Here is a 27,912-nt window from a genome sequence, read left to right as displayed (position 1 = left end):
ATATTGATCTTTTATATTTATTTAATCATTTTCCATAACATTTTATTAATGTATCATTTTCCATTTAACAATGTGTTAATTTGTATTTCCTTAGTGTTTTGATTTCAACATATAATTATTTTAAACTTGTATGCAGTGTATTATTTAATAATTTTCATATATTCTGTTCTTTCTTTCATATAATTATTATTGTCTTTTCTTTGTATTGTTTTCCTCCATTTCTTCAATATTTCGATATGTTGTATTTCCTAATTTTTCATAGAGTCTTCAAAACCTTTTTAATATATTTTGTTAATATATCATAGGTTCTGGTTTAGATAGAAACTCTTTTAGTTTTTCGGGATCCTCAAAATATAACGACTTGTCTCCAGATGACACTCTCATTTTCGCTGGATAGTATAGTCCATATTTAAATCCTTTTTCTTTGAGTAGTGGTCTCATATCTAGTAGTCTTTTCCTTTTAGATGCTGTGTTTTTGGCGAAATCTGGTAAAAACCATAATCTTGATCCTTTATAGTTTAAGTTTTTATCTTTTTTTGCAGCATTTAGTATCTCTAGTGCTTGCTGGTATCTCAACATTTTGAAAATGATTGGTCTTGGTCTGTTTTTATTTTCTGAATTTTTTATTGGGATTCTATGTGCCCTTTCGATTTCAATTGTTTGTTTCAAGTCTAATTGTAGAATTTTTGGAATTAAATTTTCAAGGAAAAGGATAGTATTTTTCCCCTCTAGATTTTCTTGTATTCCAAAGAGTTTGATGTTCTTTCTTCTTCCTCTATTCTCGTAATCCTCCAGTTGATCTTTTAATTTGTTTAATTCCAGGTTGTCGTTTTTACATCTTTTTGATTCACATTCTATAATTTCCATTTTTGATTCTAATTCAGTTGTTCTTTTGTTGTTAACTTCCATTTGTCTATGTATATTTAAAATTTCTTCTTTCATATCAGACATATTAGTAATAGTTTCTTTCAGCATTTGTTTGATTTGTTTTAATTCTTCCATGACTTCAGCTTTGCTTAATGTGTCTGATTCTTCGATAGGAAGTGGTATCTTGCTTGGTGTTATTTGTTCTTGTTTCTGTCTTTTTGCAGATGTACCTGTCTCATTTTTGTTTTGTCTGGTACTTGCCATTTTATTGTTCACTTTTCCTTGGTTATTATTATTTCTTGTATTTAAATCTTTTATATTTGGTATTCTTAGGTTTTTAATCTCTTTTCTTCCAAGATTTTGTTATATCTTTGAATTAGAAAGTTTTCTTTTTAAGTTCTTTTCTTTTCCTTTACCTATGTTATTTTGAAAATTCTTTTCTCACTTTCACTTTTTCAATGTTGTAGGGGAACTTTTTCCTCTCCTCTTACAAGCCCAATCGCAGCTCTGATTAAGGAGAGCAACCCTTTATTAGAGTTATTTTTTCTATTTTGATCAGCTTTAAGCAATTTTCTTCTGTTTTTTCTCAGCGTCTTTCAAATTCCTCAATATCTTGCTGTTTCAGTTTTTTAGAGTTCCGTTGAATATTTTTTTCGTGTCTCCTCTCTCACAAGCCCAATCGCAGCTTTGCAAGAGGAAATTGATAATGAATTCAGTATTTGTTTTTTATTAGTAAGCTGACATTTATTTGTCTTCAGTGCTAAGGCACCCAATTTTTAAGAGAAATGTAAGTCCTCCTTTCTCTCAATTTTTTTTAAATCCCCTTTTTTATCAAAGAATAATTTTTTTTTTTCAATATAATTGGTCAGAACACAAATTCCTTTTTTATATTTTTTCCAATCAATACTGATCTTTCACTTGTAATTTGCTAGTTTCAACACTGCATTCAATTTCAATGAAACCGCCAAAATCACAAATGGTTTTCTGTCTTCCCTTTTATTGTCAGCACTTATCCCACTTCAACTGCCGCAATTCAGGTTATATTTTTTTTTTTTGGCTATATTTGATCAGATCACCTTTTGGTTTTTCACATTCAACTGTATCAGTATTGCTGCTCGCGCTAAGCTGTAAAGTCTCTTAAATCAGTTGAAATACAGGCAGTTCTCAACTTTCCTGACTTTTAACAGCTTCCTTTTTATGTTTCAGTATATATTTGTTCATAATATAAACTTTTCTCCTCTATTTCGCCAAACTGTTCAATCACGTATATCACGCGGTTTCAGCGCTGCATTTAAACTTCAATAAACTGTCAGCACAAACGGTTCTATGTCTTCCCAACTCTCATCCGCACAAATCCCGCTTTAAATATAGCAATTCGGCTTTTTTTTTTTTCTTTAGTTATATTTTGTCAGAATATATTCATTCTTTACTTTTCTCAATTTAACATATATCTCAAAGTCTATTGAAAACGCCGACACTGACAGCTCTCTGCTTACCGATTCCCTTCAGCCTTTTTTTTTTTTCAGTTTACTTTCGTCTCTCCGTCTCAGCACTGCTTTCAAGCCTCTCCAAACATCCGGAATCACAGACTACTTTCCCGATTCCCCTCAGCTTTTTTGTTATATTTGATCAGAATATAAACACATACTTCGGTACTGTATTCAGTTCTATGTAACCGTCAGTTCAAACGGCTTTCCGTTTTTCCGTCTCCTGTCTGCACATACCCTTCTTCAAATATCGCTATTTAGGATTTTGTTTTGTATCTTTTACTCAGCTTTCCGTATATATATTTATATATAATTATTTTGAAGGAAAATAAATTTTTTTCTTTATTTCATTGCCCGATGGAGAGGAGCTTCAGGATCACACCTCCATCCGTGCTCGCGCTAAGCCACGCCCCCTCACTGTCAAAAGCTTTACTAAAATCCAAGTACACTATGTCCAGAGACTCCCCGGAGTCTAACTTCCTTGTTACCCAATCAAAGAAACTGATGAGATTGGATTGGCATGACCTGCCCCTAGTGAATCCATGTTGATTGGGATCCCTTAGATTCCCCTCCTCCAAGATCATGTCCCGGCCTCGTTCCGGATTTAAAAACTGTACTAAGTGCAACTGGGTTATCTCCATCACCGACCCTCATCGTTGGTGTGTGGAGTGCCTGGGTGCAGAGCACCGCGCTGAGTCGTGTCCCCATTGTGCAACTTTGCAACTGCGGGCTCTTCGTAGGAGAGTGGCCAAGATTCTCCAACTCTTTGGCCCCATGGATCCTAACATAGTAACATAGTATATGACAGCAGATAAAGACCCGAATGGTCCATCCAGTTTGCCCAACCTGATTCAATTTAAATTTTTAAATTTTTTTTTTCTTAGGTATTTCTGGGCAAGAATCCAAAGCTCTATCCAAAGCTCTACTGTGCTTGGGTTCCAACTGCCGAAATCTCTGTTAAGACTTACTCCAGCCCATCTACACCTTCCCAGCCATTGAAGCCCTCCCCAGCCCATCCTCCACCAAACGGCCATATACAGACACAGACCGTGCAAGTCTGCCCAGTACTGGCCTTAGTTCAATATTTAATATTATTTTCTGATTCTAGATCCTCTGTGTTCATCCCACACTTCTTTGAATTCAGTCACAGTTTTACTCTCCATCACCTCTCTCAGGAGCGCATTCCAGGCATCCTATACCCTCTCCATAAAGTAGAATTTCCTAACATTGCCTTTGAATCTACCACCCCTCAACCTCAAATTATGTCCTCTGGTTTTACCATTTTCCTTTCTCTGGAAAAGATTTTGTTCTACGTTAATACCCTTTAAGTATTTGAACGTCTGAATCATATCTCCCCTGTCCCTCCTTTCCTCTAGGCTTTACATATGCAGGGCTTCCAGTCTCTCCTCATACCTCTTCTGGCGCAAGCCTCCTATCATTTTCGTCGCCCTCCTCTGGACCGCTTCAAGTCTTCTTATGTCCTTCGCCAGATACGGTCTCCAAAACTGAACACAATGCTCCAAGTGGGGCCTTACCAATGACCTGTACAGGGGCATCAACACCTTCTTCCTTCTACTGACTACGCCTCTCTTTATACAGCCCAGCATCCTTCTGGCAGCAGCCACTGCCTTGTCACACTGTTTTTTCGCCTTTAGATTTTCGGACACTATCACCCCAAGGCCCCTCTCCCCGTCCGTGCATATCAGCTTCTCACCTCCCAGCATATATGGTTCCTTCCGATTATTAATCCCCAAATGCATTACTTTGCATTGAATTTTAGTTACCAGGCATTAGACCATTCCTCTAACTTTTGAAGATCCTTTTTCATATTTTCCACTCCCTCTTCGGTGTCTACTCTGTTACAAATCTTGGTATCATCTGCAAAAAGGCACACTTTTCCTTCTAGCCCTTCAGCAATGTCACTTACATACATATTGAACAGGATTGGCCCCAGCACCGAACCCTGAGGGACTCCACTAGTCACCTTTCCTTCCTTCGAGCGACTTCCATTAACCACCACCCTCTGGCGTCTGTCCGATAGCCAGTTTCTGACCCAGTTCACCACTTTGGGTCCTAACTTCAGCCCTTCAAGTTTGTTCAACAGCCTCCTATGAGGAACTGTATCAAAGGCTTTGCTAAAATCTAAGTAAATTACATCTAGCATATGTCCTCGATCCAGCTCTCTGGTCACCCAATCAAAAAATTCAATCAGGTTCGTTTGGCACAATTTACCTTTTGTAAAGCCATGTTGCCTCAGATCCTGTAACCCATTAGATTCAAGGAAGTACACTATCCTTTCTTTCAGCAACACTTCCATTATTTTTCCAACAACTGAAGTGAGGCTCACCGGCCTGTAGTTTCCTGCTTCATCCCTGTGACCACTTTTATGAATAGGGACCACATCCGCTCTCCTCCAATCCCTGGGAACCACTCCCATCTCCAGAGATTTGTTGAACAAGTCTTTAATAGGACTCGCCAGAACCTCTCTGAGCTCCCTTAGTATCCTGGGATGGATCCCGTCTGGTCCCATCGCTTTGTCCACCTTCAGTTTTTCAAGTTACTCATAAACACTCTCCTCCGTGAACGGCGCAGAATCTACTCCATTTTCTCGTGTAACTTTGCCAGACAATCTCGGTCCTTCTCCAGGATTTTCTTCTGTGAACACAGAATAGAAGTATTGTTTAGCACATTTGCTTTTTCCTCATCACTCTCCACATATCGGTTCCCAGCATCTTTTAGTTTAGCTATTCCATTTTTCATCTTCCTCCTTTCACTAATATATCTGAAAAAAATTTTTGTCTCCCTTTTTAACATTTTTAGCCATTTGTTCTTCCACCTGTGCTTTCGCCAGACGTATCTCTCTCTTGGCTTCTTTCAGTTTCACCCTGTAGTCCTTTCTGCTCTCCTCTTCTTGGGTTTTTTTATATTTCACAACTGCTAGCTGTCGGTGAATGCAGTTAGTTTTCTATGAAAACCATATTCGTAGAGAACATAAGAACTGACATCTCCGGATCAGACCTTCGATCCATCAAGTCCGGCGATCCGTAGATGTTTAATGGTTCACTTACCTGAGGGCTTTGATCACCTAGCCCCAACCATTTTACTTTATAGCTCTCTTCATTAGGGCTCCAGTAGTACTTTATAGCTCTCTTCATTAGGGCTCCAGTAGTACTTTATAGCTCTCTTCATTAGGGCTCCAGTAGTACTTTATAGCTCTCTTCATTAGGGCTCCAGTAGTAATTTATAGTTCTCAACCTTTTCCTTCTCTGTCTTCATTCATAGATAATCCCTTTTCTTTTATATTATACTGTAATTGAAGATGTCATATGGATATTTTCAAGAGCACAGTAAGCAGTAGAGGCAGGGATAACTGCCCCTGATGAAGCTTTATATGAAACGGGAGTTTCATTGAACTAAATTTGGCTACATTTGAAGTTCCTGACACACAGGTAAGTGCTGTTTTATAAAATTAAAAAGAAAGTGTTTGATAAGATTGTTGTTGCAATTAAATGGATAAAAACAGAGTAGAGGACCAAGGATGTGATCTTTCAGTGGTAAAGTGGCCTAAGGAAGAGCCTCCGTTTGAGCCTGGTCAGCCAAATAAAGTTTTGACTGGCGTTGCCGAAGTCCTCTCAAGTAACATAAAGCCAATTGACGTGACAGAATCTGTTTAGTGAATGACTGATTAATGTACCTAATGAATAGACAGTAATATGGGTATGTTAATAATGATAGACATGTTATAAACGGAGATAATGTACCTGTTTCTTTTGGATTCAGTGCTCAAGCAAGACGTGCTTCGCAAACAGCGGGAAGCCCAGCAGTCCTGCAAAGCTCATAACCTGCCAGTCCTTAGAGCAGCACAGCAGAGAGAGCTGGAGGTAAGGAGACTTCACTCGGGTGAAAAGTCCTTCTAAATTCTTACTGAGCTCTTCTTTTGGTGTGTTGAAATGTGCGAGACTAGCAATCTATAATATAATAAAAGCCTAAGCCGCGCATGTGCACTCCCATCGCGTGTTCCGTTTTCCGTGCGCTGTAGGGCACCGCAGATAGGAGTGCACATGCGCGCAAAACACTCTCTCTCCTCCCCCGAGGCGGATGTCGGATGTGGCGGCTGTCGGCCCTGCTGTTCTTCGGTCTGCCCTGCTCCTGAGAGGAACCGCCGCCGCCATGTCTTTCAACTTAAAAATATACTAAGGTAAGGAGCAGGGCAGACCGATCTTCAAAATGGCCGCAACTCCTGCACAGAACGCCGATCCAGGGGAGCTTTTAAAATCTTCAGACGCGAGTGGCGGCTTGTCGCACGCGCCCCAACGCCAAGCGCCTTTTTAAAATCTTCAGACACAAGCGGCGGCTTGCCGCACGCGCCCCGACCTCCAAACGCCGAGCGGCAGGTTGCCGCATGAGCCCTGACCTCCAAACCCCCCTGCCGCTATCTATTTTTCCCCCTCCTCCCTCTCGCCTGCTCACAGCGTTTAACTGAAAAGCGCTGCACTGTTCTGCCACTGGCCTCACTATCTTCTCTCCACTGCGGCCCCCCTCTCACAACTTCCTGTTTCCGCTAGGGTTGGCCGCAGTGTAGAGAAGACACCGAGGCCAGCAACAGCGCGGTGCAGCGCTTTTCTTTGAGGCAAGTAGATTCCTTGCTTATGCACAGGGGGAGCATGAAATGAATGCTGATGGATGAGGGAAGGGAACAGGGGGAGCAGGCAAGGGGTGGGTGCACAGGGAAGGGGGGAATGCTGCTGCTACACAGGGAAAGGGGGGAATGCTGCTGCTCAGGAAAGGAGAGAATGCTGCTGCTGTACAGGGAAGTGGGGGAATGCTGCTGTACTGGGAAGGGGGAATGCTGCTGCACAGGGAAGGGGGGAATATCTATTGCTGCTACACAGAGAAGGAGGGAAATGCTGCTGTTGCTGCACAGGGAAGTGGGGGAGGGGGGAAAAGGGAAAGGGGTTCAGGGAGCAATCTTGGTTTGCTTTGGGGGGGAGACAAAAGAGGGCCAGGCGGGCAGTGCACGAGAATGAAAGACAGCAGGCAGGGAGAGAGACAGAAAGAAATAAACACAGACAGAAAAAGGGGGCCAGGGAGAGAGACAGACAGAAAGAAAGACAGACAGACAGTGGGAGGGAGAGAGACAAAGAAAGGAAGAAAGAGACAGGGGCAGAGAGAGACATAGAAAGAAAGAAAGACAGATAGACATATTCAAGTTTAAGTTTAATAGAGATTTGATTAATCATAATTCTAAGCGATGTACATAATAATAAAATTACAAAATGTGGGGAACAATACAATAAATAACAAAAATCAGGTCTGACAACGGGCTTAATGACTAGTATTAAAAGAAAAATGTTCAGTACCATACTTTAGCATGTTAGAAACTTGCTGTCCCCTGCGGCAAAGAGACAGCGAGGGTTGGAGCCAAGAGACAGTCAAGTGGGTGTAGTAGTCTTGTTTGGCAAGTGAAAGAGCAGACTGGAAGGAGGTCGGGAAGTCAGCATGAGTATGGGATTTGAGCCAAAGACGTTCAGCAGATCAGGCACAGGAACATAAGTAGCGGATTTTAGAGGTCAGCCATCGATGGGGTTTGGCACTTGTACAGAGTAACTTATATTCTGTCAGAGTAGCTATGCTCACATGACCCCTCAAGTCACCTCATTGGCTCCCTATGCATTTCCGCATACAGTTCAAACTCCTCTTATTGACTTAACAAGTGCATTCACTCTGCAGCTCCTCAATATCTCTCCTGTCTTATCTTTCCCTCTACTCCTCCTTAAGATCTCCATTCATCTGGTAAGTATCTCTTATCTTCTCTACTGCCAACTCCAAACTTCATTGCTTCTATCTTGCTGCACCGTATGCCTGGAACAGACTGGAACTGAGGTTCAATATACTTAAAGAGTTCTTAATTTCCTCAAAGTAGAGAGCTATACAGGAACGGGGCCAATGAGAATCCCACGGAATCCTCAGGGTTCCCTCCTTGGACCATAGGGATTGACTTGGTACTTCAAGCTCTCTCTCTGGCAGTGTTCAAATCTAGGCTAAAAACCCACATTTTTGAGGCTGCTTTTAACGCCTAACTCTTACCAACGCCTATTGTATCATTCCCTCTGTGAGAAATTCCCTAACCCCCATTTGTCCTGTTTGTCTGTTTTGATTAGATTGTAAGCTCTATCGAGCAGGGATTGTCTCTTACATGTTTAATGTACAATGCTGTGTACGTTTGGCAGTACTATAGAAATAAGTAGTAGTTGTATTCTTCAGTCTATTTCCGAACTTGAGGGAATGTTATGTCCATCGACCAGTAGGTGGAGACAGAGAGTGTAGAATATGGTGCGCTAAATCTTGTGTACAGCTGCTACAATTCACTATGTTCCCATCAGAAATGCTTTTAGATCAGCGGTCTCAAACTCAAACCCTTTGCAGGACCACATTTTGAATTTGTAGGTATTTACTTCATGCAAAGTTGTAATTTCTTTAATAAGACATTAACTGTTTTTTTTCTGCGGCCCTTCAAGTACCTACAAATCCAAAATGTGGATTATCTGAAATTATCAGAAGCAATTGAGGAAAGATTTATAAACTATAGTTTATAAATCTTTCCTCAATTGCTTCTGATAATTTCAGCTATACACAGCTGAAAGCTATGCAACATGCAGAAAGTTAAAAAGTATCAACTGCAAGAGACAAGATTTTGGACCAACTATTTTGAGGCCCTCGGTATTATAAAGAATGATTCTTTATGGAAAACTTGTGCCTTAAGTGTCTGGTCGTTTCATCCGCAACCACCTTCAGCTCCTCCAGCACCTGACACACGCACAAGTTGCACTGCCTCCAATGGTTACCTTACGTTGCCCACCTCACTGCTGTAACCTCACGCAAGCGCTTTCCTGTGTCTGTTCACGATTGTGAGGTGGAAAGGACAATCTCTTACAGACGCAGGATAGCGCTTATATGAGGTTACAGCAGTGAGGCGGGCAATGTTCCAGAACGCAACCGCTGGACACTTAAGGTACAAGTTTTCCATAAAGAATCATCCTTTATAATACCGAGGGCCTCAAAATAGTACCTGGCGGGGGCCGCGAGTTTGAGACCACTGCTTTAGATGATAACTCCCCCAGGTACGCTAGGTAGCTTGTGAGCCTACCAGCACAGGTAGGGAAGAATGCTTGAGTTCTTGAATGTAAAACCACTTTGTCAACCTACATTGATAGGCAGTATATAAATAATTAATTTAAAAAATAGACATATGGAGGGGTTGGGGAGTTTCTTGCAGAGAATGATAGGATGGACATAGGTAATTTTATGGTGAGTGGAAGTTAGGAGTTGAAAGTAGCATCAAAAAAGTGGGCTTTTAGCTTGGATTATTGAAGTTCTATTTTACAAATATTGTATTTTTTACTGTATTATTGTATTTCGCTGATTGTCCAGCTCTTTTAGTGTAAACTGCCTAGAACTTTTGGTTATGGCGGTATAAAAGAATAAAATTATTATTACTGCTAGAGATGGCACCAGGCTTACAAACTCAGGCAGTTTGTTTCATGCATACGGCATAGCAAGATAGAAGGGAGGAAATGAATAGGCGGTGGAGAAGAAAGGGTGCAGATAGGAGGGACTTGCCCGATGAACGAAGTTCAAGGGTGGGAGCATAGGGGGAGAGAAGTGTGGAGAGAGGTTGAGGGGCTGCAGAGTGAGTGCACTTGTAGGTCAGTAAGAGGAGTTTGAATTGTATTCGGAAATGGATGGGGAGCCAGTGAAGTGACTTGAGGAGTAATTGTGCATAAATTGAAGTCTGGCCTTCTGTGACTTTGTGAAACATATAGTTAATATCATTCTGTATCTGGGAAAGAACCAACGGTTGAACAAATAGTCAAAATATCTGAGGTTCAATATACTTAAAGAGTTCTTAATTTCCTCAAAGTAGAGAGCTATACGGGAACGGGGCCAATGAGAATCCCACGGAATCCACAGGGTTCCCTCCTTGGACCATGAGGATCCTACAGGGTTCCCCCTGGGTCCGTGAGAATCCTGCGGGGATGGAGGCACCTCTTGAGGAGCTCTCACGAGTGTATTACCTTGCTTGTTCAAGCAGTGCCTCCTCCTTCCTGCCCTCCAACAGCACTCGGAGGGGAGTGTGTGGTGCAGTGGTTAAAGCTACAGCCTCAGCACCCTAGGGTTGTGGGTTCAAACCCACGCTGCTCCTTGTGACCCTGGGCAAGTCACTTAATCCCCCCATTGCCCCAGGTACATTAGGTAGATTGTGAGTCCACCAGGACAGAGAGGGAAAAATGTTTGAGTACCTAAATAAATTAATGTAAACTGTTCTGAGCTCCCTTGGGAGAACGGTATAGAAAATTGAATGAATGAATAAAGCTGTGTGCAACACTTCCCACACAGCCGACCCAGAAACATTCCCTCCGATGTCGGAGATGATGTCAGAAGGAAGGCTTCTGGGTTAACCACTTGCACTATGCAGGAACTGCAGCCCTGCAAAGAAGCAAGTGCAACTGGAGGCAAGAAGAAGGAGGCCCATCTGGACGGCTCTGGTTCACATCCGCAGGAGGAGGGCACAAACTTGGGTCACAGAAGGGAGGAAGGGAGCGAGCATGTTGGAAGTGGGACAAGGAAGGGAGAGAGGGGGCATAAACTTGGAATAAAGGAGGGAGTGCATTGGGAAATGGGAGGGTCACAAACATGAGAGAAAGGGAGGGAGGGGGCACGAACTTGGGACACAGAAGGGAGGGAGGGAGAGTGGATACAGAAGGAAGGGAGGGGGCATGAGCTTTGGGACACAGAAGGGGGGAGGAAGAGGGCATGAACTTGGGACATAGGATAGAGGGAGGGAAAGAGATGCTGAGGTGGGGAAGGGAATAAAAAGGGAGAATTGTTAGGCATGGGTGTGTGAGTGAGAGGGAAAGAGATGGTGTACATGGGGAAAGGAAGAAAGGAGAATTGTTAGGCATGGTGGGAGAGGAGTGAGGTAGAAGAGAAAGATGAGGGAGAGTTGTTGGATTTGGTGGTGGAAAGGGAACAGTGGGACAGATTGAAAGGGATGCTAGAAGGAGGACTGTTGGACATGGTGGTGGAGGGAATGGAGGGAGAGATGTGGCATGGTGCTGGAGAGAGATGATAACATTTATTTATTTTGTTTTCTATTCCATCTTCCCCAAAGAGCTCAGAACGTGTTACAGGTTAACATACATAATATACAGTTTACAGGTTAAATTACAGTGCAATATTTTTTGATACATTTCTTTGTGATCTATCAGTCATGGGCATGGGAGTTAGATGAAGAGCTATGTTTTTATTGCTTTCCTAAAGTTAAGGAGTCCTTCAAGGGATCTAATCTGGGGGGGTAGTTGATTCCAATAGCTCAGTAGGAATGTCATTTGGCGGTTTGCAGTTGAAGGGCACGACTAGGCGTATTTCATCCTGGGAGCAGAAGGACCTGTTTGTCACATACGGAGGAAGCTTGGTCGTCATGTAGCCCGGTACCTTGACATTCAAGGATTTGCACACTAGCACCAGGCCCTTGAAGACATAATGCTTGGCTACAGGCAGTGAGCCAACGATAGAGCCTGGGAGACAGGGTTGCTGGGATGGAGGTTTTTTAGAAGTCTGATTACCGCGTTTTGTACATGCTGGAGAAGTCGGGCCATGGAACTGGTGGGCAGGGGCGAAAGATGCTGCACACATAGTCCATGGGATAAGAGAGGGAAAAATGTTGGATGTGACAGTAGAGGGGGTGGGAGAAATGCACCCTGGATCCCTCGATCTCACTTTCCCCACTCCCTTTGCAGCAAGGGAGGGAATGAGAGAGAGAAATGGTGGACAGTGAGAGAGAGATGTTGCAAATGAGGGTGGAGGAGAGAGAAAGAAATGCTGTGCAGGAGTGGGGAGGGGAAATAGGGAGTGAGTGTGCTGTACAATGGGAGAGAGGAAAGGGAGAAATGCTGGACCATGGTAAGAGGAAGAAGAATTTTCAGAAGACAGGAAAGCAGAAAAAAAGAAAAGCTGGAACCACCTTAATGGAAAAATAAATTTCCATACAACAAGGTAAAAAAAGGAATTTATTGACTGAAATATTTATTTATTTATTATAATTACTACACTGCTTAAAACCTAAGCGGTTTAGAAAGAGAACACACATCATCAAGCAACATAATATATGCTAGATTTAGGAAATGTATATGGCAGATGTCTTTGTATTGTGCTCAAAAGAAAAGGAAATGCATATCTGGTTTTATTTCTCCAATGCTAAAGTACTTGCTGACCCTTTCTGTGGCTGGTAGAGATTCCCAAGCATCGCCAGCTGAGGACCTCCTCCAAAGGCGGCCAGAACTAAGGACGCTACTGCTGCTTGGCAAAAGGGACCCCTGGCCACCTTCAGAGGAAGTCCTCAGCTGACATAGCTCGGGGGTCCTCTTCAGCTGGCGTATTTATTTACATTACAGGCTCTGGCAAAGCCCCATTTACAAAGTATGTATTCTTCCCAATTAAGATCTCCAAATTTGCTTATTTGTAAATGGGTCTCTACCAGAACATTTACTTCAGTAGCATAATTAAATGAAATAAAAACTACTTCTGAACTTTATGAGGATGGAAGAGATTACTTGCAGAGATGGGTTTGATTTCTGTCCCCGCACCACTCTCTACCTCAGAGTCAGAAAGGTATTTTATCTAACAGATTTGATTAGAAGGAATTTGTTTTGACTTTTATTCAAATGTAGTTGATGATTAATCACCCATTTTTCTACAACATCCAAACACTATCTCACAAAGATATTCATCTTAGGACCTCTCTCTAGTCACAGCGACCCCTGAGGTACCCTACAATCAGCTCTCCAATATTCTGATAGAGCCCCTGCCATTTTCACTGCATAAGTTATGTTCTTCTCCCTCTCCTTTTCATATAATAAATTCCTAATGGTGTGTGATCATTTTTATTTAGGCTCTGGAGCATCGCATTAAAGAAGAGCAGCGATTGATGGATGAGAAAATTGTCCTTGAGCTGGATCAAAAAGTGGTGGACCAGCAGAGCACACTGGAGAAAGCTGGGGTTTCTGGATTCTTTGTAACAACGAATCCGCAGGTAGGGCATGATTCACACACCTCTCTCTCCTCATTATCTCTTAGTCGTGAGAATTTATAGTCCCAAGTAATGGCAATATGATGGAAGTCATCATCAAACAAAAGAAGAAACAACCAGAGATAAGAGGTAAAATAAGGTCTGACCTGCTAATTTTCTTTCCTTGTCCAACTAGATCTGTCCAGAACTGAAGGGTTATGTCCTCAGGAAGAAAGGCAAAAATCTTTATTCTAGAAAAACCCGGTTCCAACGAGATTCCAAGTTTCAGCAGAATAAATTGCCTTCCTCAGGTGACACTGACTCAAAGAACTGGTGAGTTCAGAGTGCTACGTTGTTTTCTGATGAGACTTGAGCTGAACTCTATTCCTCCAAGCAACTCTTAAACTTACCAGTTGTTTGATTCAATGTCTCATGGAGTGATACAGAGGCATTATAACATTCTTAGTCTTGTTTACCATCACTTTTCTTTTTTTTTTTTATAATTCTTTATTCATTTTTAAAAACTTACATCAAGTGTACAATTAATAAAACATTTAAGATTAAATACATCACTTGAATTTTCTTAATATATTCAGATACATAAGATTATTCCCTTCCCACCCACCCATTCCATTCATATTTAAACAAAAATATATAAATACTCTTATTTATATGTTCAAACCTTCCGGATAATTTAGACAACCCACCCTCCTCCTCTCTCCCCATTTGCAAATATACTTCCAATAGAAAACGGCATCTATTCATTACAGTAGGCTGTCAATGGCCCCCAGATCTTTATAAATTTGTTATAATTACCTTTTTGTAAAGCAATTATGCTTTCCATTTTATAAATGTGACATAAAGAATTCCACCAAAAGGTATAGTTTAATCTACTATAATTTTTCTAATTACTTGTTATATGTTGAATGGCGACTCCTGTCATTATCAATAAAAGTTTATTATTACTTGATGAAATCTGGCTCCTTGTTCATATCGACATACCAAAGAGAATTGTATCATATATTAATGCTACATGATTTTCTAACAAACAATTAATTTGGGACCAAATTGATTTCCAGAAGGCCATAATAAAGGGACAATAGAATAATAAGTGATCTAGAGTCGCTGCTTCAAGTTTACAATGCCAGCACCTATTAGACTTAGAGCTGTCTAACTTTTGTAATCGAACTGGGGTCCAAAATGCTCTATGTAACAAAAAGAACCAAGTTTGTCTCATAGATGCTGACACTGTACACTTCATCCTCCAAGACCAAATTCATGGCCATTGAGATGCAGAAATTTGATGCTTAATCTCAATGCTCCATATGTCTCTAAGACCAGTCCTTGGTTTTTTATTCATATATCCAGATATCAATTTATACCACTGTGCGACTTGGTGACCCAAGAAATCCGTCTGAAAGCACAAGAATTCCAGACTATACTGATTATTAAGATTTTTCCATTCAGGGAACCCCTCCTGAATAGCTTGCTTCATTTGCAACCATTTAAAACTTTGTGATTTATTAAGACCAAATTTATGTTGTAACTGTGAAAAATCAAGTAGTTTACCATTTGAAATAACATCATTTAAAGTTCGTATACCTACAATAATCCATTGTTTCCAAACGATTTTAAAACCGCCAATTTGAATCTTGGAGTTTACCCATAGAGATTGATTTGTTGAATTAGGTGTTAAATTACTAACAAAACTTTTCATAAAAATTATTATAAAAACCTGTATTCTTCTGAGTCTTATTTAAATAAAGAAAAAGATGGTATAGTGTTTTTAAATAATATTGAAGGTCCGAAGATTCCTGATCATATAAAGAGAAGTTTGGAAAATCCAATATCTTTACAAGAATTACAAACAGCATTGAAATCTCTTAGAGTAGGGACCGCTCCAGGTGGTGATGGTTTTACGGTAGAGTTTTATAAAGCATTTCAAAATACTCTTTTACCTCATTTATTAAATTTATATCAGAATCAACTAAAGAAAGGTTGTATATCAGGCACTATGGCAGAATCATTAACTATTGTTTTGCCGAAGCCAAATAAAGATCCCATGTTGGTTTCAAATTACAGGCCTATTTCATTGATAAATGTAGATGGTAAATTATTAGCCAAACTTTTGGCTACACGTTTGGCAAAAGCTCTTCCTCACATAGTTGGTATGCATCAAACAGGGTTTGTTGCTCAGAGACACTCTTCTAATAACACCAGATTGGCATTGCAAATGTTATATTTAACAAAAGAAATTGGAGATCCGGCTTTTTCTGTGTCTCTAGATGCAGAGAAAGCTTTTGATCGTGTGGAATGGACATTTATGTATCAGGCCATGGAGTGGTTTGGTATTGGTTCGGGATTTATACAAATGATTAAAACTCTGTATAGCTCTCCTGTTGCTAGATTATATATCAATAATAATTTTTCTGATTGTTTTAAATTGCAAAGGGGAGTTAGACAGGGATGTCCTTTGTCTCCTTTACTTTTTGATATAGTGCTTGAACCCTTATTATTAGCTATTCAACAAGAGGAGGAGATACAGGGTATACCGCATAAAGATAAAGAATATAAAGTTTCTGCATATGCGGATGATATATTACTTCATTTGAGGAATCCGGAAACAACCATTCCAAATTTATTGGTTTTGATTGAAAGATTTGGAAAGTTTTCAGGATATAAAATAAATTGGACTAAATCAGAAGTTCTTCCTTTAAATGTGCATTGCACAAAAGGATTATTTGACTCATTACCTTTTATTTGGAAAGAAGAAGGAATAAAATACTTAGGTATATGGATAAAAAACACGCTTGATGAGACAATTATAATGAATGAAAAAAGTTTATTGCAAAAAGTAACAGAGTTATGTGAGCAATGGAATCCTTTACAATTATCTTGGTGGGGAAGAGTTCAAACTGTCAAAATGATGATATTGCCTGTGGTTTGTTATCAAATGGGAATGATACCAGTTTTTTTTCAGGGGTCTTTTTACAAAAAGTTAAATAATATTCTTAGTAAATTTATTTGGCTGGGTAAAGCTGTAAGAATTGCTCTAGTGACTTTACAAAAACCAATTGAGGAGGGAGGGGTAAATTTTCCAAATTTTTATAGGTTTCATCAATCCTATATATTGCGCCAAGGTATGTATTGGGTCCTCCCAGAACTCATGGAGAAGCTTCCAGATTGGTTATGGTTGGAGTGGCAGCTCATGTCTCCTATCAGGCTTCGTCATCTGCTTAGCATTAAAATGCCTAGAATAAGGAAAACCAATAGGATATTAATGGACACATGGACAACATTAAAGTATGTAAACAACTTAACTCCTATTACTATTCAAAAATCTACTTGTCAAAATATATGGCTGAACTCCAAGATACAAATAGGCGGTTTTATGATTGTCTGGAAGGATTGGATTGAAGCAGGAATACGTACTTTAGATGATGTTATTAATGATGGTAAGCTGCTGGAGTTTTCACAATTGCAACATAAATTTGGACTTAATAAAAAACAAAGTTATAAGTGGTTGCAATTGAAGCAGGCTATTCAGGCAGGGTTCCCTGAATGGAAGTCTTTAAATACTCATTTTACTCTAGAATTCTTATGCTTCCAGGCAGATTTTCTGGGTCACCAGGCCGCACAGTGGTATAAAACATTATCTGGATATTTAAATAAAAAACCAAGGACTGTACTTAGAGATATTTGGAGCATTGAGATTAAGCATCAAATTAATGCATCTCAATGGCCACGTATTTGGTCTTGGAGGATAAGATGTACAATGTCTGCGTCTATGAGGCAAACATGGTTTTTCCTATTGCATAGAGCACTCTGGACCCCTGTTCGCTTACAAAAATTGGATTGCTCTAAGTCTAATAGATGTTGGCATTGTCATCTTGAGGCTGGAACTCTAGATCATTTATTATTTTATTGTCCTTTTATTAATAATTTTTGGAAATTGATCTGGGGTCAAATAAATTGTATGTTAGAGAATCCTGTGGCCCTATCATATGACACAGTTTTGTTTGGAATGTCTATGAGGGCCAAAAGTCAAATTTCATCGAATAATAATAAACTGTTAATGATTTTAACAGGAGTTGCCATCCAACATATAACACATAACTGGAAAGACTATAGAGGATTGAATTATTGTTTCTGGTGGAGTTCGGTTTGTCAGGTGTATGAAATGGAAAAAACATTGGCAATCAAGAGAGGTTATTATAAGAAATTTAAAGAGGTGTGGAGACCATTAATTGAGTATTATAATAAATAAATAATTATATTTATCCCCATTAAATATATGTAGGGGGGAGGAGGGATGGGTGGGTTTTATGACATTATGAGGGGTAATATATGGAAAGGGAGGGAGGGGAGATAGTTTATGGTATAAAATGAATGTAGAGTTTCAAGTGAAGAATGTATAGTATGACTTGAATTATTGTACACTTGTTTGCATAATGTAAAAACGAATAAAGATATTTAAAAAAAAAAAAACTTTTCATAACCATAACATAACCATCACTTTTCTAATAATTCCTAGCAACATGGGTGTAAGGTTTCAGCATATTGTCTACGATAACATCTAGATCTTTTTTTGGGGGGAGGGGCGCTGACTCCCAAGGTATACCCTAGCAACCGGTAACTATGATTTGGACTATTCTTCCCAATGTGCATCACTTTGCATTTGTCCACATTAAATTTCATCTTCCATTTGGACATCCAGTCTTCCAATTTCCTAAGGTCTGCCTGCAGTTTTTCTGTCTGCACGGGTTTTAACAACTTTGAACAATTTAGCATCTCTGCAAATTTAATCACCTCACTTATCATTCCAATATCCAGATCATTTATAAATATGTTAAATAGCACCAGTCCCAGTACATATCCCTGTGGCACTCCACTATTTACCCTCCCCCAGCATTTTTCTCCATTGCACCAGCACTATGGAATTCTCTACCACCTTATTTACATTTAGAATCGTCATATACTAAGTTTCATATATTTTTAAGAACATATCTTTATGAACAAGGACACCGAACAACACAACGCTCCCAAAAGAAGTCATTCCTACACTCGCTCAAGAAAACTCAATCGTAACACCACCAGAAGAGCAGAAAGGTAAGGAGACAACTTATGCTCTTTCCCTTTCAAATCCTAATCTCAAAACTAAAACCCACCTCAGGATCAACACCACCAATCCTCCCCCATATTTGTACACAGACTCATCTTGAAGAACCGCCCCCCACATACAATCAAAAATGACACCCTACACAACTAAACTCCTGCTCTCCCTCCTACTACTCTTCCTGCTCCTAACAAATTGGAAAACATCTGGATACCACATCTCCCCCATCCCAATTCTATCAGAGTTCAACAGACACTTCCAACCTTCAAGAAAACCCCAACCATCCAGAAATCTGATACTGTTCAACGATCACTTATAAAAGCATCCCCCCCAGTTGGGGAACAACATCCCACACCCATCCATAACCAAGAAACCTCCTCCATCCAATATGCACCCAAAATCCCAATACAACCTACACCTCAATAGCCTGTGCATATATGAACATAAGATCAATAAGGCAGACCTAATAAAGGACTGGATAATTAAAGAACAACTAGGCTGCCTATTCCTAGCTGAAACCTGGTTAACATCTGACTCAGATCCTTGCATAACAGAATTCTGCCCTAAGGGATATAAAGTAGAGCTAGTCTGCAGGGAAAAAAAGCGAGGGGGAGGATTAGCAATTCTAGCTAAAAACAATCTCAACATAAAAGTCCTAGACAAACACACTACACCCAATCTAGATCTACTAGTATGCCAACTATCTGGCGATACAATCAAAGACACCATAACCTGTATTCTCTGCTATATGGCACCAGGAAAATGGAGCGCTACAAAATATACGCTTGAAGACTTCATCTTCCAGAACTCACTAACATCAACCTACAACCTGCTACTAGGAGACATCAATCTCCACCTTGAAGACCATCTAGAAACCTTCCTACTTGAATATTAATATATGTGTTTCCATTTTGAATTGCTCTGCTCTTTTATTACTTTGCAGTGCCTCTAACTTACCTCGACAGATTTTCAGGAAGCTACTGATCCAGTTGGAGAACTGTGTTTCCGAGTACATTACCTTTTTCGTAAAGACAATGGATGAATATGACATTTGAGCAGAATGTGCACCATTTCTTGGTCTTTCATATTACCGAGCATTCTAAGGCTGCAGAATGCCCTTGGAAGGCGAAAATTGTGAAGAACTACATAGCTTCTCTTTTTCCATATTCTGGTCACTGAACATAACCCACAGGTTCTGGATTAGTTTGATAGGACTAAAGGAAAGACGTATCAGGTAAGGCATAAATTATCTTGCCTGGCTGTCTCTGGAAAATCTGAAACAGAAAAAGGAGCAACAAAAAGAATAAGGCTCAAATGTTCTTTATTAAAACCCCAACAAAGAGTGGTCCAGACTCCAGTCCATTTTTACACCATGCCCAATACATTTCAGTGACACAATGCCTGTCGGGGGCTGCAGTCAAATAATTATTGAATATGAGTCCAGAAACACACACAGACAAAACAGATTAGAATTATCAGAGAAAACAGCAGAAAGAACAAATTAAATAAAGAAAATACCAAGGGGCAGATTTTCAAAACTAAAATCTGCCTTTAATGTGCTTGCTAAATCGGTTCCAGCCAGTTTAGCGTTTTAGCAGCAGATTATCAAAACAGCTAACCGAGGTCCTTTCCGTGTTTTCTAGCAGTCTCCGATACTGCCATGCAAATGTAGTACAACGAGGTCATTAATATTAAAATGATCACTCTGAGCATTTCTCTATATTCACTGAGTGATTCTTTAACCTCGTTGTGCCATATTTGCAACCAAAATTTGCCTTTATGTCTGAGCTGCTGTTGCCTTACTTTCTGATCAGTGCCTGAGCGCTGATTAGCTCAGGCTCTGACAGGAAAGTAAGGCTTGACAGCTCAGACAAATAATAATTTAAAAAAACCAAATTGAAGATCAGTAGGAGAGATGCCCTCTCTCTCCTATCATGTATCGTAATCACCTGACACCCCGCAGCGGAAGAGATGCCCACTCCTCCTGCCAAGCAACACTCCCCTGACACCCCTGCCCCCCAGCAGTGGGAGAGATGCCAACTCCTGCTGCCAAGCAACAGCCCCCGACACCCCTGCCCCCCCCGCAGTGGGAGAGATGCCCACTCCTGCCACCGTCAAGCGACACCAGCCCACCTGACACCTGTCCCCCAGCAGCGGTAGAGATGCCCACTCCCTCCCTCCGCCACATGACATCCTCCCCCTCCGTGCCTCTGATAACCCCCGACACACACACCCTTTACCTTACGACGTCTGGTCAGAAGGATGCCTACTCCCTTCGGCCAGCATGCCCGCCTCTTCAAAATGGTGGGGCTTCCTCTCCATGGTGCATCCTGGGCGGGGCCTTAAACAACCTGGACCAATCAGAGCCCCATGCCGGTGAAATTACTTCACATAGGATACAAAGCACTATACTTACAGCACTATAATTAAAGCATAGAAACCTCTTGATAGTACGCAAGTACACTTAAAAAAATATTTTCTAAAAACACTCCTCTATATCAAACCAGGGGAGAGTATTAAAGGCTCTGTAGATCACCAACCTTAAAATAGCAAATGTACATTCAAAATACATAAACAGCTGAAAGAAACTGAAAATATTCACCACTTAAACTAAATCCTTCATGTCCAGGGTATCATAAAAGTTCTATTTTTACTGAACTTATGATGAATAGAATTTGATTGGAATTGTATTGTCTGCCTGATACACCTGAACTGGAATGCTTCCGTTGTACTGAGTAGGTATTTACCTGAGGAAACTATATTAAGTGTCAGTAAGGATTTGATCACATGCTGCATTTTTATAGGCTAAAGTGAGCCAGCACTTTGCAAAGTGAATGTGGGCTTCTATCAGGGTAGACTCAAAAGAAGTCTGACTCGTCTTCCCCCCCATTAAACCTTGTTGGTTTGTTTTGCTCTGTTTCTTTTGTCCTTTTTGCAGGAGCTGACGTTACAGATGAACTTGCTTGAATTGATCAGGAAACTGCAGATGAAAGAATCGGAGTCTGGGAAAAAGTTTGTGTGAATAAGTTTGTAACTTCACTCTGGGTTCAAGTGGCCTTGGAAATGGACACCAATAATACATTCTAGTCCCAAAGACTGGGGGGCTAATTTTCAAAGACCTTTGTATTCCTAAAACAGCTGGTTGTCATAGAATTCTCCAGAGTATCTGTGGCTACACATAGGCTTTCATGCAAGGGGGTTGAGGAGGGTTCGATTTGAACCCACACTTGGACAGCACTTTGACAAGCACATAAATACTGCCATTGACCCATATGAATGGAAGAGAGTGAAGCAGCTGTAGCAAAAGCTAACTCCCACCACACTTGCATGCAATGTGCAGAGATGATTCTGCTTCGTTGAATCATTGGACCTTGCAATTAGTTGACATTTGAGCACTGCCTCTGCTTTATAGCCTCTGGATGGCGCAGCGACGTTCTTGGTCATCAGGAAGAGTGACTTCTGGCTGAATTTCCAGCCTCATAACTTTTTCTGCAGTGTCCACATGGAGGATTCCTTTCTAGTTGTGTAGGAAGGATCATGAGCTGGAAGAAAAACTTCCACTCTAGAATGTGAGATTCTAGCTCATCAGGAGACAGTGTAACGACATGACAGAACAGCCCTGTAGCCAGGTGAAAATTTTGGTTACTTTAGTTGAGTGGAGCTCAGTATTTGAAAGTTTCCTAGTAAAACTCAAATGTTAAAGTGCAGATAATTTGAGTCTTCATAAAAGATTTCCCCCCCCAAGCTCTACCCATTGCCATGAAATACCAGTACGTGTTTGCTAAGTCCGACCAGATGTTCTGTCCTTACTGTAGTAAATTATGGAGTTTGGTCCACAGGAACATTGTTTAGGGAGGTTGGGCCCAGCCTTAGAATCCAGACGATGATGAAAAGTGGTGGTGTCAGGACACCCAGCGTCCTTTTAAAGAGGAGACTAATGGGCACAGAAGCTATAAGCCTCTAGGTAGGAATCAAATTGGGTGATTTTCCATTTCCTCATTGTCTAGAAATGTCAGTGCGCAGGGCCACTGAGGTCATATTATCTTCCATTCATTTGAACTATAAGCAGGAGCTAATGGGTAAAAGTGAACTGGATTTTTCAGTGGGTTTGTGCTGATGTGAAGTAAAAGATCACATTGCTGTTAACTAGTCAGATTGCCTTTGTGATCTTTTATTTAGATCTAGCTTAGGCCTTTTACTAGGCAGTTCAGCACATAGTTCCATAGTCAGGTGTCTGAGATCACAGCAGCGTCTTCTTTACTTGGACTCTTTGCTCTTGTAATGGTCAATACGATGAAGTTTGTGAATATTAGTCCAGCTGCCACTCCTAACTTTATCTTTCACTCCTGCTCATTTTCTCTCTCATCTGTCTGAAAAGCAACCACCGAAGAGAGTCTGAGCCTTGATTTCTCTCAGTGGCACAGAATTTCTTTCTTAGTAGGCAGTGGGGCTCGTAACACCAATATAATCTGATATTGAGGGTAATGGACAGACTGATGGCTCAAATAGAGATAAGTTCTTTAATACATAGATAGATTGATCAAGCTTCCTGTGAAAAACAATTTATTCCACAATGAAATTAGAGAAATGATCTGCACTTAATGTTATTACAAGAAGTAAGAGATCTCTTTGGTTGCTAATTATAAAGATCAGTTGCAGGGTGCCATTTCCGCATCCTGTTATCTGACTGTATTTGTTTTCCCTTAATCTGATTGAGAGTTATAGTAGGAATGATTTTATTCATTTGAGAAACATTTGTCTTGTTCACTTCACGGTTTTCAGAGAGAATGTATCTGTTAGTAAAGTTAACTATTCTGTTCAAAGCCATGACTTGTCCAAAAGAACTTTGTGTTTTGCCTAATAAAAATTTGAAACTTCAATGACTTATTCTTCGTGTATAAGTACAGCATCACATTGTAGTATGTGTATTTAAACTTTTCAATATAGTAACATAGTAGATGACGGCAGATAAAGACCCAAATGATCCATCCAGTCTGCCCAACCTGATTCAATTTAAATTTTTTTCTTCTTCTTTGCTATTTCTGGCCAAGAATCCAAAGCTCTGCCCGATACTGTGCTTAGGTTCCAACTACTGAAGTCTCCATCAAAGCTCACTCTAGCCCATCTACACCATCGAAGCCCTCCCCAGCCCATCCTCAACCAAATGGCCATATGCATACACATACTGCGCAAGTCTGCCCAGTACTGGCCTTAGTTCTTCAATATTTACTATTATTTTCTGAGTCTAGATCCTCTGTGTTCATCCCACGTGTTTTTTTAACTCTCACCATTTTCCTCTCCACCACCCTCCTAAAGAAGAATTTCCTTATCTTTCCTGTCCTTCCTTTTCTCTATTCAGGGCTTCCAGTCTCTCCTCATATGTCTTTTGGTGCAAACCTATAATTTTCGTAGCCCTCCTCTGGACCACTTCACGTCTTCTTATGTCCTTCACCAGATACGGTCTCCAAAATTGAACACAATACTCCAAGTGGGGCCTCACCAACAACCTGTACAGGGGTATCAACACCTTCTATTGCAGAGCCTACATGGACATCTGTCCTTGACCTGCAGTAAGTATTTGCAAGGAAGAGTGAGGCACAGCCTCAGCACCCTGAGGTTCTGTGTTCAAATCCACGCTGCTCCTTGTAACCCTGGGCAAGTCACTTAATCCCCTATCGCACAGCTACATTAGATAGATTGTGAGCCCACTGGGACAGACAGGGAAAAATGCTTAAATACCTGAATAAATTCATGTAAACTGTTCTGAGCTCCCCTGGGAGAATGGTAGAGAAAATTGGTTTAAGTTTTTTTATTGAATTTTTTTTCCATTTAACAACAAGTGTCATAAATTTTCATACAATTATCTTAACAATACACTTGATATTTTTATAATATATTTTATATATAACATTTCTTGTCTTATTTTTCTTATGGTTTTATATATCATATAATTGTAATTATTTTTCTTATAAAGTTATACAATATATATATTGTAATGATTTTATCAATTATTATTTAAATATGAACCTTTTCCCCCTCCCTTTATTACGTTATTTTCATGTAAGAATATCATCTATTATAATATTTTATTTATAATATATGATAAAGAGAATAATTCCCTCCCCTTAAAAAGAATCTGGTAAAGAAATCGTGAGAGCCATAAACAAATACAACAACCATGGCAAAAGCATCATCTGACCAGTCCAGCTCAAAGTAAGCCCCTCCCAACCATCCAAATCTTTAAAAAGATTACTTAAAAGCCACAAACAGCTGAGAGGTATTAACCGTAAGCCGTACTCTCAGATATTTGAGTGAAGAAGTAACCCAACGCTAAGGAAAATCATGCCGAAGCACCATAACCGTGTCTGAAGGAACATTAATATTGAAAATCTCAGACTTAATCATATTGACTGTAAAACCCAACATTTGACCATACAATTGGAGACAGTGAGATACCTCCCGTAAAGATACCTCAGGACTCTGCAAAACCAACAACACATCGTCCGCATAAAGTAACAATTTGTATTCACAAGGGCCCATAGATATACCCCGGATGTTACCATGAGCACGGATAGCACAGGGGTATAGAAAATTGAATAAATAAATTTTTAATAATAATGCTTATGGGTGAGCAAAAACTTTTAAAGACAGGATTAGCACCAGCCTTATGTATTTTTTAAATAAATCCCGGTGCTATATTCAGTGTGCCATACAAAACTAGTTCTGTGTTTTTCTAGGAGTAACAGTCGTGAATGCTTGTCAGAAATAATGACTGAAGATTCCTCAGCAACCTCCAGAGCAGTCAAGATGCAGATGGAGACTGAGAACACCTGACTGATCATTTGTTTCCCATGGCAGCCCCTGGGGGTGGGGGTTCTCTGGGATGCTCTTTGCTTTTGAAGGGTCCAACCATATATAGTGTAGAAGATGTCTCTGTTTTCCAAAGGGCGTGAGCCAAGCAGAAAAAGGCTGAATGTCAAGCCAAGCTAAAAGAGTGAACACTTTACTGCTTTGGGAGCCCAGAGATAGAGTTGATGTACACAATATGCATGAGATAAATGAGTGTGATAAAAACCAGACTGGCTTCTTGTGTCCTGAGGACTGGGTTGAAAAGGGGAGAGTGTGGCGCCTCTGTATCCTGAGAGTGTGGATTCAAACCCACTCTGCTCTTTGTGACCCTAGGCAGATAGATTGTAAGGCCACCGGGACAGACGGAAAAATGCTTGACAGCTGTTCTGAGCTCCCCTAGGAGAACTGAATAAATAAATAAAAATGGGGAATAAGCAGATTATGCACAAGGCCAAGAGTCGAAGTTTAGCTGCTACATTTTGACTGCTAAGAGCAGAGAGTACTGGAAGCCATTGTATAGCGTGTTAACAAATAATGTAAAATTTACTTTTAGAAAAATGTACAGTCAAAAGTAGCAATGGTTTTTTGCTGTCATTTGAGTTGAGTAGGTGTTACATGGAATACTCCAATAACAAGCTGGTCTTCAAAGTGAAGCTGACAAAAGATATAGCCCCAAAGTGTGAAAGTCTGCCGGAGTAGGGAGCTGTCCGTCTCCCACACAGACTCTGACTTGAATGGGTTGTGCGTTACATCAGTGGTTCCCAGCCCTGTCCTGGAGGACCACCAGGCCAATCAGGTTTTCAGGCTAGCCCTAATGAATATGCATGAGAGAGATTTGCATATAATGGAAGTGAGAGGCATGCAAATCTGAGCCATATATATTCATTAGGACTATCCTGAAAACCCGATTGGCCTGGTGGTCCTCCAGGACAGGGTTGAGAACCATTGCGTTACATGATTTCAGGAATCCAGGAGGTCGCAGCATTAATGTATTTATTCAGGAGGAAGAGGCCTGTATCAGTGGTATGGTAGAGCCGCCACTGATCTGAACATACATTAAAAAGAGGGTCCTGTCTTTACTACTGTCCTAAAGAATCTCTTACCAAGGATTTCAGTGAGAAGCATCAAAAGCAGTTTTAACAAATGCCAGATCAGACCTAGAAATACCATACAATATTTTCCCTCAGCCCATAAGGCTATGACTCTTACTCGGCAGCGTTATTCAGTTCGGACTGATTCTTGCACTGTGACCAGTCCTAAAACCCAAATGCTACTACTATTTATTATTTCTAAAGCGCTATCAGATGCACGCAGCGCTGTACATGCAAGAGCTGGTCCCTGCTCCAAAGAGCTTACAATCTAATTAGGACAAATGCCTCATGTGCAATATGTTGGTATTGTGTAGAAAAGAATCTCGAGAGAGATCTTTCTTCTCAACTCTCTTAGAGTAAATGGTCAATTTGCTAGGGGCCAGAGTCACTGTTAATGACAGCTTGACAGGTTTCCAGACTTCTGGGATTGAAACTAAGACAAGGGTGGCTCTTTAACAAATGTACAATGGCTCCAATAGTGAGGTCCAGATGAGAGTATATGGGGTTAAAGCATGACTGCCAATTCCAGACTTTGTTCCTTTCATCTAGCTGCCCCATATGCCTGGAATAAACTACCGGAGTATGTCCATCAAGCCCCTTCCCTTGTTTAAAAGCAGACTGAAAACCCACCTTCAATCCATCGCCCTACTCCCCACTGCTCACCACTCTAGCCAGCAGTTTAACCATTTCCCCTAACTCTGGCATCCTATTTGTTTAGGTTATAATAAGCTCTTTTGAGCAGGGACCGTCTCCTTCGTGACTGTACAGTGCTACATACGGCTGGTAATGCTCTAGAAATAATAGTAGCGAAGTGGACCAACACGATGGTCTTTGGGATGAGGTTTTTACAATTTAAGATAAGCTTTTTGGCTATCGTATTGGGCATATTTCCTCCCACGTGGCTTTCTTTGGGAGAAGGATTTATTTTGCAATTTTCTGCACTGATGCAGCCATATCTATTTTCTAGAGACATTTCCTCACAAATGTTGGAAGTTTGTGTATTGATATCCTGTTAATGCAATAGGTCATAGCAGCTTACACTTTATACATAAATGCAAAGAAAGGAATGCCAAAAACCAAAAGTAAAGATTACAACCAAGCAAGTAACCAATCACACAGGGAACAGTTAAAAGCCATTTTTAAAAAAATATGTTTTCAAAAAAGATTTAAACTTTAAAAACAATTGTTCTGCTCGAATAAAAGGTGACAAATTATTCCATAAGAAAGGAGAAATAAAAAAGTAGGCCGATTTGCGAGCGGATTTGGTAGCGGGAAGGACCAAGTCTATTAGCGTCAAGGGACCTGAAATCACGAGACAGGGATCATAGCAGATGCTAGATAAACCGGCTGAGAGAACTGAAAACCTTGCATCATAAGGATAACTATAGGAAATTGTAAACTGTATATTAATATTAGTTAGAATAAAAACTTGCA

The 27,912-nt window shown here is 40.4% G+C and overlaps 1 protein-coding gene across 4 annotated transcripts in view; it reads left to right on the top strand.

Moving 5' to 3' along the window:
- LOC117365379 (protein DGCR6-like) overlaps positions 1 to 25,607 on the top strand; it is a 47,621-nt gene extending 22,014 nt beyond the window's left edge. Inside the window, exons 3-6 of one of the 4 annotated variants that reach the window (XM_033955768.1) lie at positions 6,135 to 6,235; positions 13,306 to 13,446; positions 21,477 to 21,564; positions 25,276 to 25,607. In XM_033955768.1, the coding sequence (XP_033811659.1) occupies positions 6,135 to 6,235; positions 13,306 to 13,446; positions 21,477 to 21,560 (326 nt within the window). In that variant the 3' untranslated portion in view covers positions 21,561 to 21,564; positions 25,276 to 25,607. Of the gene's footprint in view, positions 1 to 6,134; positions 6,236 to 13,305; positions 13,447 to 13,618; positions 13,805 to 21,476; positions 23,419 to 25,275 lie in introns of those variants that run through there. The other 3 variants (XM_033955767.1, XM_033955766.1, XM_033955765.1) reach the window with 3 other exon arrangements.
- The last annotated feature ends 2,305 nt before the right edge of the window (positions 25,608 to 27,912 follow it).

This window comes from Geotrypetes seraphini, chromosome 8 (genome assembly GCF_902459505.1).
Source record: "Geotrypetes seraphini chromosome 8, aGeoSer1.1, whole genome shotgun sequence".
Classification (NCBI taxonomy): domain Eukaryota; kingdom Metazoa; phylum Chordata; class Amphibia; order Gymnophiona; family Dermophiidae; genus Geotrypetes; species Geotrypetes seraphini.
Note: the sequence above shows the minus strand (reverse complement) of the source record. Positions and strands in the feature narration are given on the sequence as shown.